This window comes from Bos javanicus, chromosome 12 (assembly GCF_032452875.1).
Source record: "Bos javanicus breed banteng chromosome 12, ARS-OSU_banteng_1.0, whole genome shotgun sequence".
Lineage (NCBI taxonomy): Eukaryota > Metazoa > Chordata > Mammalia > Artiodactyla > Bovidae > Bos > Bos javanicus.
In genome coordinates, this window is record NC_083879.1 from 85022605 (window position 1) to 85043104 (window position 20500).

The 20500-nt window shown below is 55.7% G+C and overlaps 1 protein-coding gene across 1 annotated transcript in view; it reads right to left on the minus strand.

The window, feature by feature from the left end:
• Positions 1 to 20093, minus strand: part of IRS2 (insulin receptor substrate 2) — a 30530-nt gene extending 10437 nt beyond the window's left edge. Inside the window, exon 1 of the mRNA XM_061435366.1 lies at positions 15533 to 20093. Coding sequence (XP_061291350.1) covers positions 15533 to 19499 — 3967 coding nt within the window. The 5' untranslated portion in view covers positions 19500 to 20093. The remainder of the gene's footprint in view (positions 1 to 15532) is intronic.
• Between the last annotated feature and the right edge of the window lie 407 nt (positions 20094 to 20500).

Here is a 20500-nt window from a genome sequence, read left to right on the forward strand (position 1 = left end):
TAGTTAAAAAGATACACCTTCAGGAATCTGAAACTCTGTTTTTTATACTTAAGCATGATGCAAGAACTTGGAAATGTATTAAAAATAGGAGCCGTGAAAAACTTGTTTATCATTATACGGGAAAAAAAAGAAAGGATTTAAAGAAAAAAGGAGGAACATATTCTGACCCACCGCCACCCTCCAGCCAGTGACCTGAACCGTCTTCCAGCACTGGACACAGACCATGGGGGCCTCAACAGCCTCGGCTGTGGGGTGGGTCAGTCTCCCACCGACGACACATCCCTGACCGGGTGGCCAGCTCCCCTCCTTGGGAGAAGAATCCACCCGGCCTTCAGGCTGAGATCTAGGCTCTGCCTGCAGAGGGGAGGCCGCGGGTCCCCAGCCGGGCAGCCCCGCGCTCCGGAGTCTTGGGGCACATCTGCCATCACGGCCTTTGGTTCATTCAAACCTCCACCCGTGAGTGACGTCACCAGCAACTGCAGCTTCGGGCAGCAAGTAAACAGTCCATGAATGCACAAACACGCGGGCAAACAGCTCCCAGAAAAAAATGAATAAACTTGTTTTCACTGGAAAGGAGCAGAACAGAGCAGAATTGTTTTTTGATGGGGTGGGGGGACGGGGTTAAATCCGGGGCATTTGAAGCGAACGTTCTCTGACGCGGCACAGAGCGCCTGGTTCGGGGGCCTTCCGCAGTCTGGGCGGAGCCCCCCACCAGGTGGGCCATGGGGCCCAAGACCTCGGTTCCCTCGGGCTCACACACAGCCGTGCCCCCAGTGCAGACAGACGTGTCAATTCCCTGTGGCCGATGAGAGCCGTTCACAGCCTGATCAAAGAAAGTACCCGATTGAGATTTCAGTAACAAAAAGTGGAACGTGCAGAGTTCCAGACCACCTTTATCACCTTCATTTACTGGAAACAAAAAAAAAGGGGTGGGGGGAGACAGCAGCTGATGGCCACGCCTTCCCAGGGAAGAGGGGCCGGGGGAACCCAGACCCCGGTACCCCCTGATCTGTAGATGACCGCCTGCTCCCGGCCCAGCTTCACCTGCAGACATCAGCTGCCTGGCCGGCCAGGTGAAGCTGCCGGATACCCATGTTCAGCCCACACCCGCAGCATCTTTATATCTTCAGAACTGGAGCCTCGGCTGGGGAAACCTGCCGAGAGAACTGTGGAGCCTCGGCACAGCCTGACCTCAGCACAATTCCTCCTCAACCCGCTTGCTGGGAGGGACCCCGGACAGCCGGGCCCCTCGCAAGAGCCGTGGGAGCCTCGAGTTGGAACCCTTGGCCCCCAGCCCCTCCTGGAGGGCCCACGGCCGCCAGCTGTCAGACGCGGAGCAGGGAGGTGCCTCCAGGTGGGAGGACCGCAGACACGAGATGGAGGACACCCAGGCCTGTCCGGACGGCACACAAAGGGGACCGGCTGGGAGGGCCTTGGTCACAAACCCGCTGCCCCGGCCTTCTCCCCTGGAAAGAAGGCAGAGGGCGGGAACTCAACACCGAGCCACGCCAACACAGCTTCCCAAGCCGCTGAAGTTAAGAGAAACGCGGGGAGACGAACAACTCAGTGTAAAGACATTGCTTACAGTAAAAGGAAGTGCTGACTGACATGAACACATCCCTGGGCTCCAAAAGCTGGGCGGGAGTTCTCTATGACTCCCGAGAATGGAGGCGGCTCCCACCCACCTCTTCAGGAATCGGAGGACGCACAGGACGACAATGACTCCCCAAGATCACGCAGAGGCCCGTGCCCCCCGCAGAGCATCGCGCAGACAAGGGTGCCCCAACCCAGGAGATCCCTTTCACCGCGTCACACTTCACAGCTTTACGATTTTGTGACACTCGCTCTACATGGATTAAGATAACGTTTTCTCCATCGTCCGTCGAGGGCAGCTGGCCATTTCACAATTTCTGCTTGTTGTATCGAACTGAACGTGAATGGGGCGGGAGGCTCCACAGTGCCCTGAACCGTAACCGAACTGAACAAAAGGAAACCTCACGTCAGATGTTTTGGACGGCTCCGGCAAGACGACGCAGGAGTCCAGTTATTTCCGAGTCTACGCGAGCTGTCTGCCTGCAGGGCCGGGGAGGCAGACACCGAGAAACAGGCACAGCCCCTGGCCACACAGCCCCCGCTGAGACCCCGGGCGCTGGTCACAAAACTCCCGACATGCGAACACACAGCCTCCTGCCGGGACTCCCTACCCATCAAGTTCTCTAGACCAACTTTATGAACCAGAGACATCAAGAGACCCATGCGCATAAGCATGTTTCCTCAGATACACACTTGACGGAGAAAATGGAATTTCATCCTTCCCGTCTGGGACGATGTCACGGCAGCCCCCAAGGGAAGAAATAACGACTAATACAATGAAATAAATAATTAGGACGACATCGTCGCTTTTCTCTTGTTCAAATGGACAAAGTTCCTTAAGGTACTTCACCCAGACCATCACTTTCTTACTTATTTAAGAAAAATTAAGTAAAACTCAACCTACATTCTAAAGACAGACTTATACCCATGTTAAGTCCTTAAAAGTCAAGGAAGTTACAAATAACCACACACCAGTCTATGTATCAAGTATGCGGTTTCCTCGAAGGCAGGATGAAAGGAGGGGAGGGTCTTTCCCGTGTGACTCACTAGCTTTTCTTGGGCTCTGACACCCTCAGCTCCAAAATCACCCCATCAGCGCTTTCCTGTTGAGGTCCCATCCCCAAGAAAAAAGGGAATACTGACTTATCTACCCCTCTAGTGTCCCAGTCAGCTGAGGAAGGAAACCCACCTGCTGCAGAGCCTGACCTGGGGCTCCTTACAGGACAGCACCCTGCCGGATGGACGTCCTGGGTAGGGAGGGAGTGACCGACCCAGTGTTTCAAAGGAAGGTCCCGGGGTGCCCAAGCAGTCTGAGCCGCCCGGAGCATCGCTCCCCACAGCCCGGCAGAGGCTCCCCCAGGCCCGCCGAGCACTGGGCCCCTTCCCCCTCGGGTGGTCCCTTTAAAAAGCAAGAACAGGGACTCGTCCTCCTTGGAGGGCCTGAGGATGAAATACCAACCAAACGCGTGTTACGAATCATAAGGCGCTTTCCAGATACGTCTGTGCAGCTGAATACGCAGCTCTGGGACTGAACACGGGTGCCCTGACGCCACTGTTCACCCTGTGACAATGCCCCCTCTGCCCTCCCACCCCAGTGACACCTCAGCTGCTTCCTTCCCCCAGAACTTTGGGGTCTCTCCACCTGTGATGCACTATCTTTGAGAAAGAAAGTCAAGAGGTGACACAGACCACGCTAAGTGGAAGAGAAAAAGACGCTATGGGGACTTGATGCGAAAAGCTCTTAAACGCTTCACGTGTGGTTCCAAAGCACCTGCATTTTCCGCCTGTGCTGTTAAGTAGAGACACGGCCTTGACCCCAGGCTCCACACGCCACGGGCGGCTGTTCATTCACCCTCAGCAGCCTCTGCTCTCTCCCCGCTCCCTCCCCGTCAGCTACATGGGTCTTCTGGTCCTGGGGCACACCAGCGCCTTTCACCCCCAGTCACTCCCTTGCCCACGCGGACTCTCCCCATGAATATGCCTCCTGTTCACCTTCTGCCCCCCTCTCCCTTGTTTTAGTTTCTGGAACACTTGTTATCACCTATATTACTTCACGCTCTGAACACACGTCAATGTTACATTTATTTCCTCAGTTTCAAAGGTAGGCTTGAAGATTCAGTACCTTTGGCTTTGGTGGTGGTGGGGTGGGGGTTGCTTTTCCTTCGTTTGTTTTTCCACTTGGAAGTCTAACTCTTTCATCCCAGCCTGCACTCTGGTCTTTTTCAAATGGGTGAGAGGGTTTTAAAGTCCACAACATGCCACAATCTGCATCTCTGCTCCCAGCTGGCACTAGTGATAAAGAACCCGGCTGCCAAGGCAGGAGAGGTAAGAGACGCGGGTTCCATCCCTGGTCCACCAGTTGCCAAGGCAGGAGAGGTAAGAGACGCGGGTTCCATCCCTGGGTCAGGAAGACCTCCTGGAGGAGGAAATGGCAACCCACTCAGTACTCCTGCCTGCAGAATCCCATGGACAGAGAGGCCTGGCGGGCGACCGCCGATGGGGTCACACAGAGTCAGGGACACGACTGAATCAACGTGGCACGTGCACAGCGAGCTGGCTGTCTGAATCTGAAGGCAGGAGCACCCTCCCCAGCCCCGTCTTTCCTGCTCCCAAGCCCACCTTCCCCTCTTCCCCAGAGCCCCTGAAAGGAAGCTCCTGACATTTGTTTGCTTGCTTTTTTGAGGGGGGGAAAAAAAAAAAAAAAACAGATAAAACACACAGTTTTTTTAAAAGGCTCAAGTCAGGATGTGCCAAGCCGTTCCAGGAGTGCCTAAAGAAAACAGAACTTGCCTTAGAAACTGTCCGGACGTCTAAAAGCTGAGCAAGGTTGAAGCCTGACCTATAAATAGAATTGTGATAATGTGAAATGTTCACAGATCGTTTATGAGAAAAATGTTAACTGAAATCGAAATGCTGACTCCTCACGGACAGCCACAGCCCTGAACACACTGCACGCTCACGTTTGCGGCTCCGAGAGGCAAGGACAGGTGACCGGGGTGGGCGTGGGTCCAGCCACCCCTCGCACGGACCGCAGGGGACCATCTCTCTCCAGCAGGAGTCATGGGCGAGCAGAGGAGACTCAGAATGCAGGGGAAGGGGTCCCAAGTCCTGGGACCTAGTGAAGGTTCTGGGGCCGGACGGCAAAGACCAGATGCATGGAGTGATGCATGGTGAGATGAGATGGCCCAGAGCGGAGGGGCTGGCAGCTCGGGGCTGGGACCGCAGCAGATCAAACCTGGGGGTTCTCAGAGGAGAAAACTGGCGTGGAAATTCCACTTCCTTGGATGGACCCCAAGTGAGTGTGTGGGGTGGAGAGGGGGTGGGTGGGGCACTCTAAGCTGTGGTCCCACCGGAATTTTCCAGGCAAAGACACCCGCAGGCCCTGCAGCGACGGTCCATCCTGTGTCTCTGGCCGAGAATGGCTCAAGCAGGAATGCAAAGATGAACTCTGAGCATCCCAGATGGATGGCCACAGACTGGAGTGGCGAAGGTGCACGCTCATCACCCAGAATTACTCTAGGCGCTGAATGAAACGCTCCACGCCAGGGAAACGTGGGTATTTTACTAGGGTGCATATTTCATTTGGTACCAAGTCCATTCATAAACCAGCACGACCCACAGGCTAAACTGCTTGTGGCAAGAAGCAAGAACTAAAACGGCATTAAGCTCTGTCCCTGATTCTGCGTCTTCACAGCTCTGATACGATCCCCAATACCGGAACGTCTATCGACTTGGAAGCTACGTGAACTTTCACCTTGGAAAGAAAATGCTCATTTAAAACAGCTGTCAAAATAAATGAAATTGAAAGAATGTTTCAAAATCCATGAATGCTATTTATAGGAGTGTGTCGATATTTCATATTGAATATATTCACATCATTCACTATTAAAGTTTATATTTTTTGTTGTTTAATCAACCAGTTAAGGTGGGTTTTCTGAAACTGACTGAGCTAAACATCCACCCCTGTTATATAATATTCAAAAGAAAAAAGAAACAGATACTGCAGTTTTGCTACTAAGATATTTTGTGACAATCCATCTAAATATTTTCAACTGAACTGTACATTTATTAAAAGTTTAACTGGTGAAGTAAGAAGAGTTCTTTGTAGTAGTTTCGCCGAGCCTATTTGATAGAAATATTTGATTAGACATTTGTTTAAAAAATCTGGTTATAAATACAACTGAGCTTATAAGTTAAGGGCGTATGAGTAATTTATGGCTTTGTTTTCCATTTCACTTGCATAATATGGAAAGTGTTGTTTTAGGTCTCTTTTATGCTAGAAACAACTTTAAAAAAGTACCTGCATCACATAAGAGACTTCCCTAGTGGCTCAGATGGTAAAAGCATCTGCCTACAATGCGAGAGACCTGGGTTCAATCCCTGGGTTGGGAAGACCCCCTGGAGAAGGAAATGGCAGCCCACTCCAGTATTCTTACCTGGAAAATCCCATGGACAGAGGAGCCTGGCGGGCTACAGTCCATGGGGCTGAAAAGAGTCGGACACAACTGAACGACTTCATTTCACTGCATATAAGAATAAAACAATAGCATGGCACCACCACAAATCACGTTAACAATGTATCTTTGAAAAAACGCACACAGGCTGTGGTGTAAGAAACGGACCCTTTCCCCTTCTAGGAGTTCCCGTCGCCTTAGCAGCTGAGGGTCCTGGGCTGTACTGCCCCATCCCTCACCTTCAAACAAAGTCAACCCGCACCACAGGCTCTATCCCACTCCCTGCCTAACCCTGCTTATTGCCTGGAGTTTCTAAAACACTGCCTGTACAGTCTGTGAATTCAGGCAGAGCATCCTGGCCTAATTTCAAAACTTCTCCCCCACCTCTCAATTCCCCCATCATCCATCCAGCCACCCACCCACCGTGGGCTCCGGAAGCCCTACAAGAGGGAAGCGGCAGGGACCGTGTGGGGCCTCCACTGGGCCTGGCAGGCCAGGGAACGGGTTGTGTCCCTCCCAGGGCAGGTCCGGGCTTCTCCACGGTGGGACATGGCCACTGAGCTAAGCCTCCACGTTCAGTGGCTTTCCAGCACCAGCACCGGGTCGGGCAGCCAGCGCTTCGTCCCAGGTCCTCGTAGGAGGGCACGTTTTCAGGGGAGGCGTCAGACCTCCTCCAGGGAGACGCTGTGGCTTTAACTCGCATCTTGATTCCCATCTGCTTTCCACCTAACTGCGGAAGTGCTCCCCAGAGCCAACGCCCCAAGACAGGGCCCCTGAACTCGGCTTCTGTCTGATCCCAAGGGGCAGTTTCATCACCCCATGCACTCCTGGCCTGTTTACCCCACGCCGGCAGACAGCGACGCTGCGGAATCGCTGGCACACTCGCTCCTGATGGCAGGCGCCTGACCCCCAGGCTGCATCTGCCAGGAAGGAAGTGGTCTCTGCTCGGATGCTGGCGAGACTGTCAGCTCGTGTAAACACAGCCCCGGACCACTCCCCAGGGCGCGAGGCGGAAGGGCCCCGACTACCCTCTCTTCTGAGCGTGGAGAGCTGTTGTGGGAACCGTTACACGTGTTTATATCTTCCTTTCTGCCATTTGAAGGGGGCTCGGAGTCACCCCTCAGGAAGGCAGCGCCTTCTGAAAAATCATGTCTCATCCTGTAACAATGAAGGTAAGTAAATACATTTTTTTCCTCAAAAAAAAAAGAAAAAGACCTCAAAAACAACAAGGGCACTGATGAAATGATCCCTTCCGGAGAAGATCGCCACTTAGCCCCGCTGGGGTCCTCAGGCAAACTCTAAAATTGTTGGTTTTCAGACAGACTCATCATCCAACAGATGACTCATTTCTTAGGAAACTGTTAATGGACTTATCCGTCATGAGGAGTAAATGGTATTTCACTTAGAAAAGGAGTGCATCTTAAGGACCCCTCACGGAATGACAGAGACCACAGACCCACTGGATGCTGGCTCAGTGGACCAAGGTGACCCACCGACAGAAAAAGGACCTACATTTCCCAGATCGTAGAGGTCTTTTGATCTGAATTACCCCAAGAACGTTCTTTCTTCCTTCTCTCTTTTTTCTTACAAGGAAGCACATGAGTTTGACTGACCGCCGAGCCCTCACCCTCTGCACCCCCGGGAGACGCTGCCCACATGGGCGTTGGGCCATCACCCTGATTCCAGGCTGCTTCCTCATCTAAGTGTTTCTGCTTTCTCTGCTTCTGTCCACCATCACACCTCGTAGCGCATGCACGAAGCAATTTCCTGAGAGGCTCCAAAACAAAAAAGACTAGTAAATAGCACTTCTACAGACAATGCATCATTCCAGAGGGGGCAGGCCAAGTCAGAAGAGCAAGGTCTTCATCACCACACAGGCCCGCAGAGACACAGAACATCCCATTCCTTCCTGAGAATGTTTACAAACATCTCTACCAACTAATTAAATCAGTGACCTTGCAGAAGACACCCACCTTCCCCGCCTCTGTTTTCACAACCTTCAAGTGAGTTTCATCAGACCTGAGAGTTCTCCACCCCTTTTCCTCAAAACGACCTTGGATCTTTTTTTTTTTCTGATTCTCACCACACTGTGTGGAGAGAGCTCTCAAGCATTTGGTGTTTCAAGGGGGAAGTATCTTATCAGGTATAATATACAGTTTGTTTCATGAAAACAAAGATAGCTGCGGAATATAAGTGTCCACTCTGCAGGTCACTGGAAGTCCAGGAAGACAGCCTGGGATCCCCAGAACAGATGACCAACCAACAATCTGATTCAACTCTGAAACCCACCACCACCACCAGAGCCTTGAAAATAATATTGAATCCTGAGCTCTTCAACCTAGCAGGTGTGGAAACCAGTTTAAAAAATAAGGGAGCTTTCTGAAACTAACACAACATTATCAGTCAATTACAGACCAACAAAAGTGTAAAAAAAAATTAATATATTAAAAAAAAAATGAGGGCACTTTCCTTTATCATCCAGTCTTTCTGCTTAGCTGTCCCCATCTTACTCTGAACGAATGTGTGGAAGGAAAGACAGGGAGATTCCGTAAGTGGCACCAAGTGAAACAACAACCCAGCTGTTAACTCGAAAGCTGCCTGAGGCGAGTCTACAGAAAATCCCAAGATCACTGTGGCACATGAGCTTCCCAAACAGCGAGTAGGGCCTGCGGAAGATGGGACACCCTGGCCGGGAGTCACGTGTAAGACGGCACCACTGCCCTTCCTGGCTCAGGGATTCCAAGACGGGTTGCTGGGACTCTCTGAGCTGCAGGCTCCTCAGTCCAAAAACGGGGACCCAGGCAGCTCTGCTCTGAGGTATGGCTTTTGGAGTATCACGTGAGACTCTAGGTATCAAAACCTCTGAACACTATCAAGTGACAAAAACCCTACTCTTTGAATTTTAAACACTTCTCTTGGCTGAAAGGGGAGAGAGAGAGGGACATGCAATAATCTTTCAGCACTGACCAGGGTAACGGTTGCATTTTCATCATCTCAGTTTTCAGTAGCATTCTTTCAGCCTCATTCACTGCTCTTCACGTTTGGGGGATTACTAGTTACACTTATAATTTGGAGGCAAAAAAATGGGCAGATATAAGTATGGACTTTTGAATTTGCATTGCAAAAGTACTAGGTCTCATTTATAAATATTAAAGATTATGCATTGATTCTATGCAAAAATATAAATCATTATTAAGATACACATATGGATTTTAAAGTAATTATTAAAATCACTAATATGATGAATTGTATATAGTACCTGTTTTTTTCACATTGAAAGAACTGGAATTGAACACTGTACTATAGTAATTCACTCAAGTGTCTGCCCCAATACCTAATGGGCAGACTAAAGTCACAGCCAACAGTGCAAGTATGCTTGAGGCTACAGAGCTTTAGCATGATTAGAGAGCATTCTTATTCAGCACTGGACCTTGAATTATGAAAAAAAATCCACATCAAGCCTCTTGGAGCAAAACTGGATGAGGAATTATGAAACTAAACACATACACGCACACACGTCACCCCCAAATGATAATTTTTATGGAAAGTTTGGTACTCTTTAATTAAAATTGATACTAAAAGCCCAGTATTTACCAAACGCTATGCATGTAATCATTCTTTAATGTATGTTGTAGGCCACCATATTTAACCAAATATTCCAAATTAAGTACCATAAGCCAAGAATATTTTCTAAGTCCTGTCTATGGGCATGAGAGCACAGGGCCACGCTTGGAGACAAGCGTGATCAACTTTGCCTGATCAACTTTTAGAAAAGTCTCCGGACAGGTAAAAGTCACTTGATACACACTTCACATTTCCTAATCCAACAGAAAAGAAATCAGAACCGCTGACTCGACTGTTACAACACTTGTAAACATGCAGCCTACAAGTTTTAACCCAATTACATTTCAGCCCAATTCAATGAATTCCATTCTGACGCAATGAATTCAATTAAATGAGACCCCCCCCACCCCCCACCCCACAAGCACACAGAGTGAACGCTAGTTTCCAACAGGGGCTCCAGCTCTCCCTGTCCACACTTTCTTCTCTGCTCTTTAATTCCACGCACAGTTAATGCAAGCCTGTGCCAGCCAGCCAGAAAGACATCGAAGAGTCAGGAGCAATTACCAGCCTCAGCATTTCCTCCATCTTGACTGATGACTTCACCAGTTCTCTCCAGAAACAAATCTACAAATCTATTGTAGACGAGCTCGTCTAGAATATTCAGCTTTGAGTGATTCAGAATACTCGCTGCCATCTTGAAGAACGCTTCCAAACTGATGAACTTAACACAGAAAGAATCTTCGCACTGAAATGTGAAGAGCGCTGTTCTCAGGAAACCTACAACCTGATCGGTAACAGGTTTATAACCACTGATTTTGCAGGTTCAGAAAATTGTTCAGCGGATGAAAAATGCCAGCATTAACAGCCTTCCCCAACTTGTACGGAAAAACATTCTACCCATGTCTGCAGCAGCGAAAGTCTACAGAAACTCAGCTATTACAGGGGCCCTGGTGAAGACCCCCAGCTGTTGGGGCAGGACACTGTGGTCGCCTTCCCGCTCAGTTTTTCCCCCACTCTGTGTACTTGGCAAAGCAGATAAAAGAGTCAAGATACATTTTCCCTTAAGCTTCTAAGGTGAAATGGGAACACTTGATTCTACCCCAAAAAAACAAAACAAAAAACCCTTTCCACCTGCCAAATCTGATACCAAAAAGTTAACTGGCTCTCGGAACTCTGCTGCTACAGAAAATGCATTAGTGGGAATTTTAACAGAAAAGCCATTATCCCCGTGCTGGTCCTGAAACTTTGGCAAGTTCTTTTCAGAAAGAGACTCGTTTTAATACTAAGGTCTAAAGAAAATAAAGCATTAATTATCTATTAAAAATCCTTTTCAGGAGGGTGGTGGGCCCGTGGAAGAATGAATGAATCAAACACTGGAGGTTTTCCTGGCCAGTTGGGACGACCAAACCAAAAACAGTCAGGAGTGCCCACTCTCGTGAGTCAACCCCGAGCAGTGAAGGCCCAAACAGTGATGACTCAGCAGCTCAAAGCTTCAGGGATCTGTTTTTCTCTTGATGCTCTGCAGATGAAGGGCCAACACTGTCAGTCTGAGAAATCTACATTCCAATTACACAGGTTCATCTTGCCAATATCTCTAAGTATATGGCCACATCATAAAAGGTCATCAGAAAGTGTGGTCCTGATATAGTTTCAGGATTAGAATGCTATTTTCCTTTGCTGTTACTCTGCTACCTGATTTAAAACACTACTATGTGACAACTGATAATTATCTATGACAAAAAAAAAAAAAACCTCCAGTGAAACAGAGTCTGGAGAAAACAAAGGCTCTCAGAGACTGGGGTGAAACCTAACAGGAGAGGCCTGCATTTCTCAGGAAGGTACTGGCTCCACGTTCAGACAACTGTGAGGGTCTGGGGTTTTGTTTTTAATTTAAGAACATGCATCGACAGAAGTGTCTTTCCTGCACATACTCGCGGTTTCAAGGTAATAAGTATGGACAGCATTGCGGGATTTACTGGCATTCTTCTTAGAGGAGCTGAAGCTCTCTGGGTGTGGACAAGCTCCTGGACCTCCTGGTGGAGCACAGGAGGAAAGGGTAATAAGGGCCTTGCTTTGCAGACAGAGAAAGTGGGACAGAGGGACTCGTCTCCTACGTGACTCACCAACATCAGCAACTAGAAACCCGGCTTCCTGATTTCTGGTTGGTGTTCACACACCCTGCCTCCTTTTCCGCAGTACTCTTTTGGTAAAGGTTTCTCTTTCAATAGAGGAACTAGAATGAGTCATGTGACTTTCATTCAGGAAAGCCTGTGTGTGTTTCCATTAGCACCTTAGTCGTCTGCCCCTGGGAACAGGGTGGGAGCCGGGCACACGATTGGCTTATTACGATAAGAGCCGGCCAACCAAAGCGGAAAAGCAAGCACCACAGAGAAAGTAAAGTGTGTGTGGTTTGTCAAGCCATCTCCTTGGAGTTCTAAAAATATTCAGGTCCCCTGCTTGAAGACTTCAACAGACAACACTTTTAAACATACATGGTGATGGTGTTGCTCTCTTATCCCACGATTCTTTCTGTGGGATGTGAATAAATAGTCCTTTTATCAAACAAATTTAAATACAGATACTTTCAGGGTAATTCTTATCTAATCCGCCTTATACATACACACACACCAATTTTAGAACAAAAACCTCACCAAAGAGGAATACTAAAATAGCATAGTTTACAGTATAGGACAATCTATAATCCTAACAACCAAACATACAAAGTTAATTTTAAAAAGCAGCTTGAATGCTCAGTAAATTCAGCAGCAGCATGTCTGCTCCCAAACAACAACACGGTAAAGATGGCTTAGACTTTTCAACAGACACACCCACAAAACACAGAGCAAGCACCTTCTCCCTGCTCCCAAGGGAGAGGCATAACTTAAGAGTTAAATTTTCGTCTTCTCTGGACCACTTACACAGATATAAACACATGTCTGGGTGTTAATCTAAGGGGTACTAACTTTTTAATTGGCTCCAGCACTGAAACTCCGCCCCCAGCCCCAATTCTACTGCAAACAACCAACCAGCAAACCCGTTGCTGAAACCTTAACTCTTTGTCACTGCTTATCCAAACGCCAAACACTACCCAAGCGACCCCGAACGATGCCAACTCTGTGGAGCTCACAGAGTTTTTCCACGGGCAACCCGAGGAGCTGGGTGTGGAAACACAGCCCCTTCTGAGGGTCAGGGCATGCACCCAATGACTCAGGAAGCTCGCTTTCCATTTTATCTTCAAAGAAATGCTTTGCAAGTCTTCCCTCCATAAATCATGCTCTCAAAGAACACTCATCTCCTGTTAACTTTTTATTTATGAGCATCACAAACCAATGTCTATGTGCAAACAGGAGTTAAATAAAAGTGGATGCTCCTTCAAGGTTTCCGGCAGTCCCTTTCTGGCTCCACAGAACACAATTAAGCTTCCCTCCCTTGTTAATTAAAATGAGACCCTCCTCTTCCTTCTTCTGCTGTTCTCTGTGCTCAAATAGGTCTACTAGAAATCCATTTAGCATGTAGGCCTTTTTGAAAGAAAGGGGAAAAAAAATGGTTTGGACACAATGGATCAATTGTAGTTATCTATTTTGTTTAAAAATAGTCTTTTTCCGTTCTTAAGAGGGTGTTTACCATAACACCCACAGAGACTTTGGACAAACAGCAATCCAAAGTGATTTCAGTGACCACGGAACTTACAAACTGTTTTGATTTCAGAGCCCTGAATCCTATAGGTTGAGAAGAATGTCATACTGGTGGGAAATCGGGAACAAAACAAGGCAGACCAGGCCTCTTGCTAAACTTCTCTCTTGCAGTTTAAAATTTTCCCTCATCTGAAAAGGGCATTATATCAGCTGTGAATCATGTTTCTGAATGTATCTACTTTATCCGAAAGGCCTTGGATTCTTTCAGGCCTGGAGGCACACACCCCAGCTCACTGTTCCGCTTGCTGCGAGAACCGCCTCCCAGGGCCCTCCTCAGTCCAGCCCGGGTTTTTCCTGCCTGCTCCACCAGAGGCAGTACAAGGTGGTGTGTTCTCAGGCTGTTTTTCTGATGAGAATCAGATTTCAGCAAGACGTACTCGGTGTTCACTGTGGTCTGTACCCCTTCCTGTGCATGCGGATTTTCCCCCCAGTCAAGTCTAGTTACGCTGCTCTGTTTATCTGGCTTGTGTCTTGGACTGCACCTAATAATCCTTCAACTCCAGACACGCCAGCAATTTTTCAGACGCACCTGTAGGGCTTAAGTGCCTCCAAGAAAAGCGACCTTCATTTACGGGGCACATCCTGACGGCTTCCAACGGCGTCATTAGATGCCATAGGGCTGTGTCCCTGAGAGGTCGCTGTGCCTCTTTGCATCTTGTAGTCCATGATTTTAGAAAAAAAGCAAATCGCTTTTCCTCTGTTGTATAACAGGGTATCCACCCTACAGCTACAACTTTTTTTTTCTTCTTTAAATTTATTTTTATTGGGAGGATAATGGCTTTACAATATTGCGTTGGTATCTGCCGTTCATCAACATGAATCGGCCACAGGTGTACATATGTCCCCACCCTCTTGAACCCAGCTGTAACTTTACATCCCATGGATGCGAGGAAACACATGCTGGATTTACGCCGCATCAGATGCGTTTGCTTTCAGAACAAGGTGTACAGACCCCCAAGCTGTGTCCATCATCACCCTGTAACCCCGGCAGACTGCTGACCTCAGGCCAGCATCTGAGTACTGTTCATTACTCTGTGCTCTGGGGTTCCCACAGCGCCTCTATCTTCCTGCACAGGAGCAGCTATAAAATTAAGAAACTCTTTGAGCCCACCCTCCTCTCCTCCCCCTCGTCATTCAGGGTCTGAGACAACCAGGTCAAGGCAAGCACACCTCTGTCCTTGCCCATCTGTGAGGAGACAGGGAGAAACAGCACTGGGCACCACCCCACCGTGACTGCTCCTGAAAAGACCCATGTGGCTGGCTTTCACTGTCTTCTCCGAAGCCCAGATTCTCATCGCCTGGGCAACCGGGAAAATGCTGGCGCCTGGGCTCCGCCCACTGGCCGCTTTCCTTGACTGCGGCTGACCCCTCAGGTAATTTCTCAGACCTGCTCCAGCAGTCTAACTGGGGCAAGTGCCCCCAACTCCGCCCCCAGCCAGGGCCCCCCGACCAGCAGCACCAGCGCAACAGGGGAGCTTCTTAGGAAGGCGCACTGGGAGCCACATCCCAGACCCGCTGCATGGGGCCACCCAGCCCGGCCAGACCCGCCTCGGACTCTCCAGGTGACTCCCAGGTGGGCTCAAGCTCCGGAGCTGGGTTAAGCAGAGTCACCCTTTCAGCCCCCTAGAGAACAGGCACGTCTCTGGTGGAAACGCTCCTACAGTCCCCACGTAAACTTGAAATGGTTCAGGGCTCCCTGCAACGGCCAGCCAAAATGGATGCTAGTTTCCTAAACAAGTTTGGGGCCTGTTTTTATAAACTTTGAGGCTCAGCAAGAATCAGCCCGGCCAGGCTCCAGGAAAACAAAGAGAAAGGTGACGTCTGTGGGCCTGGGAGCCGCCAGCGGCGGGTCCCTCCAAGTGGAAGTTTCCCACCTCACAGATAGGAGGACCCCCCGGGCCACCTCCTAGGGGAGTGGCTGACCTGCCCCCCCCACCCCGCCCCGCCCGCGCCGCCCCCCGCCAGGTGTTCACAGAAGGGAAGAGGAGGGGGGCTCTGGAGCCAAAGAAAACAGATCTGCCTCCCCGGTCGGAAAACTCACTGTTCAACTCAAAGGCGACTTAAGCGCTCTGGCGAGGTCTCTGGGGAAAGACTTGCACTGGGACAAAGGCAAAACAAAGCGAGAGCCCTGCGCCAGGACTCGGGCACTGAGGTCACGGTACCCCCGAAGGGAAGCGGCTTCTAGCACCCCACAGGCCCGCGCTCCTCCCCGGCCCAGGCCCTCACCTTTCACCACCGTGGCCTCTTTCAGGTGATGCGTCAAGAAGTCGATGCTGGCGTAGGCGTTGGCCGCGGGCAGGGCGCCGGGGCCCGGCCCTCCGCACACCCCGGCAGGGCTACCGGCACCCACGGCGCTGATGAGACCCCCGAGGCTTCGGGTGCGGCCCCAGGCGCTCCTGTCGCCCATCTGCGCGTGCGGGTGCTGCTGCAGGGGCGGCGACAGCCCTGGCTCGTCCCTCACGTCGATGGCGATGTAGTTGAGGCCGTTCTGGAAGCCGGCGGAGGTCTCCCGGCGCATCGGCGAGCTGCTGCCCCCGGGACAGCCGACCAGGCCGCCGCCGGGCTGAGCCGGCGTCCAGGCCCGCGCTTGCTGAGGCGCTGGCGGAGGCAACTGGCGGGGCGACGAGGGGGGCTCATCGCCCCCACCCAGGACGCTGCCCCCGCCCCCGCCCCCTTCGCTGCCTTTCCTGAGAGAGACGTTCTCCACCGAGGCCGAGTTGTGACGCTTGGGGGTGTGAGCGAAGGATGGGGACACGGGGGTCACAGTGGTGGTCGAGGAGAAGGTCTCGGAGCTGTGGCGGCGGCGGCCCCCCTGGGGGTCCGCACGGATGACCTTGGCCCCCCGGTGCGGGTCTGGGGGCTGGCCGGCCTGCAGGAAGGCCTCGACCCCCGACACCTGATCCATGAGGCTCAGCCTCTTGAGGCCGGACACAGGGCTGCTCACGCGGGCACCGTCGGGCTTCGGGGGCGCCGCGATCGGTTGCGGCGGGGTGGCGGCCACGCCGAAGGCCATCTCTGTGTAGTCACTGTTGTCCCCCGTGTCCGAGGACGAGGAGAAGGCCGCGCCTGGGCCCTGGGAGGCGGGTGCCGCAGGCAGGCGGTACAGCTCGCCTGGTGGGGGCGGCGGGGGCGGCGGCTGCAGGGCCGAGGAGGGGGCGGCCGGGCGCGGGGGCAGCGGCGGGTACACGGAGGCCTCGGGGGACAGCAAGGCGTCCAAGGAGCCCACAGGGTCCCGGCCCTGGGCGCCTGGCTGCGGCGACTTGGGCGAGCTGAAGTCGAGGTTCATATAGTCGGAGAGCGGGGAGCGCTGCCGGCTGTCCCCGCTTGTGCCCGGGGTGCCGGAGCCCAGGGACGAGGCTGGGCTGCTGGCGGACAACAGCGAGGATGACGAGGCGGCCGAGGCCAGGAGCGGGGGCGCGGGGGGTGACAGGCGCGCGCCGGCCTCCCCGAAGTCGATGTTGATGTACTCGCCAGGACTCCTGGGCTCGGGGGGCAGCGGGTACTCGTGCATGCGGGGCAGGGCCGGCAGCCCCTCCAGGGACAGGCGCGTGGGCCGCACTGCCCGGCAGCGCTGGGCTAGGAAGCCGTCGGGGCGGCTGCCTCCGCCACCGCCGGGCCTCCCAGAAGAAGGCACGACGGGGTGAAGTGGCTGGGGGTGGCCGCTGCCAGCCGCCGCGGCCGGGAAGGCACTGGCCGGCTGCGCGGGGCCGGGGGGTGGCTCCAGCTGCTCCTCCTCCAGGACCCGGCCCACTGGCGAGCTCATGAGCACGTACTGGTCACTGTCGCCGTGGCAGGCGTGAGGGGCCTTGTAGGAGCGGGGCAAGGAGCTGTAGCAGTAGCCGGGCACGCACCGCAGCGTCTCCCCCGCGGCCGAGAAGAAGTCGGGCGGGGTGCCCGCCGTGCCCGCATCGCTGGGGGACATGTTGAGGTAGTCCCCGTTGGGCAGCAGCTTGCTGTCGGCGCTCTCCATGGACAGCTTGGAACCGCACCACATGCGCATGTACCCGCTGTCCTCCGGGGAGCTCTCGGCCGGGGAGCCGGTCTTGTAGCCGCCCGCGGTGCCCGGGAAGGCCCTGCCGGCCGCCGATGCGGGCGTGGGCACCGTGGCCCCAGCAGGGGGCAAGGCGGCGGGCACGGGGCGCGGCTGCAGGATCTGTTTCGGGGCCGACACGCTGGTGGGGCTCATGGGCATGTAGTCGTCGCTTTTGCAGCTCCCGCTGCCCGTCCCCAGGAGGGCCACGCCGGGGGTCATGGGCACGTAGCCATCGTCCGTGCCCAGGTTACTGCTGGAGCTGCGGTGCGAGCCAATCTCGATGTCGCCGTAGTCCTCGGGGTAAGGGTGGTAGGCCACTTTGGGAGAAGAGGCGGGGCAGGATGGGCACAGGCGGCCGGAGCTGCCCGAGAAGGTGGCCCGCATCAAGGTGTACTCGTCCAGGGACGCGGAGGACGGCTGGGGCACCGGCCGCTGCCGGGCAGGCGTGGTCAGCGAGTAAGTCCGCTTCCTCAGCCCTCGGTCCAAGTCCGGGGCGCCGTCCCCAGAGACCCTGCGGTAGGCGCGGCCGCCGCAGTGGCTCAGCGGCCGCTCCATGGTCATGTAGCCGTACAGCTCGCCCGCGCTGCCGTCCCGCGCCGGGGGCGTCTCAGCGATGGACTCGGGCGTGTTGCTCCGGTGGCCGCAGTAGACCCTCAGGTCCCCGGGGCTGGAGCCATACTCGTCCAAGGACATGAAGCCGGGGTCGCTGGGGGAGCCCGAGGCCGAGGCGCTGCCGCTGGAGGGGCGCTGGGGGTGCAGGGGGTGCTGCAGGTGCGGGCCGGGGGGCGGCGGGTAGGAGCCCGAGCCGTGCCCGCTGCTGGACGACAGGCTGCCGGGGCTGGTGGCCGCCGGGGGCGAGTGCGCCACGGGCATGGACATGGAGCGGCTGTGCTGCAGGCCGCCCCCTGCCGGCGCCAGCGCCGCCTTGCCCGCGCGGCCGCCGCTCAGCGTGTGCGAGCGGCTCAGGGGCGCGCGCACCGGGCCCGGGCTCAGGGGGCTGCCCGCCGCCGCCCCGGCCCCCGCCCCCGCCGCCGCCGCCGCCGCGGCGCCGCCGTCGCCTTCGCTGGCTGTGCGCACCCGGCACGCGCTGCACTTGGCGGCGGGCGGGGTGGCCGCCAGGCTGTCGGTGCGCGAGCGGCGCACCAGTCCCGTCTGGCTCGGGGGCAGGTTGACCAAGTGGTGGTGGCGGCGCGCGCCGGGCACGCTGATGGGGTGCGTAGCCGACGAGCCGGACGACTGGCTCTTGCTGCGCGGCCGGAACTCGAAGAGCTCCTTGAGCGCCTTCATGGCCTCCAGGATGGTCTCGTGGATGTTCTGCGCCACCACCGAGTCATCCGCCTGCATCCACAGCTCTCCGGGGCCCGTCACGGCCGAGCGGCCCACCTCGATGAAGAAGAAGCTGTCCGAGTGGCCGCAGCGGCGGATGCTCATGAGCTGCAGCGTCACCGACGGCTGCTCGCAGTTGAGCTTCACGAAGCCGATGGTGCGCGCCGACAGGCACAGGCGGTACACGCCCGTCAGGTTCTTGCTCTGGCCCAGACCCTTGGGCTTCAGGTTCACCTGCCACACCTCGCGGTAGGCGGCCGTGGCGGGCGCCACCAGCCCGTAGCTGTCATCGGCCGCAGCGGCGCCCGCCGAGCCGCCCAGGGCGCCGGGCAGGGAGGCGCTGCAGGACCCGGAGGTGGCGGCGGCGGCGGGGGGCGCGTCCCCGGCGCCCGCGCGGCCCTCGCTGACCAGGTCGGTGAGCGCGCGGTACCAGCCCTCCTGCTCCTGCTCGTTCTCGGCTGCCACGGCGAAGTACTCGTCCTTGGTGTAGAGGGCGATCAGGTACTTGTGCTTGGCGTCGGCGCGCTTGTTGATGTTCAGGCAGCAGTCGAGCGCGATGACCCGCTTCGGGGCGCCCGCCTTGCTCCGCCACTTCTTCTCGCTCTCGTAGTACTCGAGCCGCGGCGGCTGCGGCGCCGGGCCCCCGCCCGCGCCCGCCTCGTCGCCGCCCGCGCCGGGCCCGCGCAGCACGAAGAAGCGCTTGTGGCCGTGCTTCTGCTTGCGCAGGTAGCCGCACTTGCGCACGCTGTGGTTGTTGTTGTTGTTGTTGTTGTTGAGGTTGGGGCCGTCCCCGCCCGCCGGCCCGGGGGGCCCGTGCTCCGGCGGGCTCGCCATCGCGGGCGCTTCAGGCCGCGCCGCCCGGCCCGGCTTGGAGGGGCCGGGGGCGGGGCTGGGGGTCGGGGGACGGAGTGCAGGGGGGCGCGGGCGGCTCCCCACCACCCCTTGCTCGCCCGCCGGAGCCCGCGTCCCTCGGGCCCAGGAGGTGGGGAAGGTTCGGAACGGGAGGCCCCGCGGGGGCCGGCACCCGTGCGGTGGCGCAGCGCCCTCTGCGATCCGGGGCCCCAGAAGGTGCCCGGCGCGGGCGGTGGCCGCCGCCCCCCCTTCCCCGCGGCCCGGCTTGCCCGCGGCCGCTGCCTCCCGGGCTCTCGGGCGGCGCCTGGGGGACTCTCTGGCTGGGCCGAGAGTCGGGGTCCCCGAGCCGCGGGGCCGAGCCTACGGCGCGCGCGGCCGCACGGGTCCCGCCGCCGCGCTGCGCTCCGGGGTGCCGGGGTGTGCCCGGGGACTCGGGGTCCGTGCCGCCGCTGCCGGGGCTGCCGTTGCCGCTGCTGCCGCTGCTGCTGCCGCTGCCAACGGCGACCCGGGCTCGTCGCGGTCCCCGCCGCACAGTGAGTAACACATCGCGCACCGAGTGACTGAACTAAGAAGAGCAAAACAACATGTGACTCGCCGTTACGCAGGCACACACGGCGCGGCCGCCCCGCCCCGCCGTCCGCATTGGCGCCGCGCCCCCCGACGGACGGCGCGCGCGGCCAATGGGCGCGGGCCGCGGGGAGGGCGGGCCGCGCGTCCCCGCCCCGCCCCCCTTTCTCCCGGGGCCGCGTTTCCCGCCGTCCCCTCCCCCGCCCCCTCCCGCAGGGGGCCCGGGCCGGGGCGGGGCGCGGCGGGGCGGGGGCGGCCGGGCCTCATTAATCAGAGGCTCGTTGCGGAGGCCGGCGGAGGAGATGCCACCCAGGGCGGGAAAAGGGGCGCGCGGGAGGGGCGGGGGCCGGCCGCCTGCTCAGGGCCCGGCCCTCCCGCCTTTGACTCAATTAATTGGGCTCGGAGCTTCCGCCCGG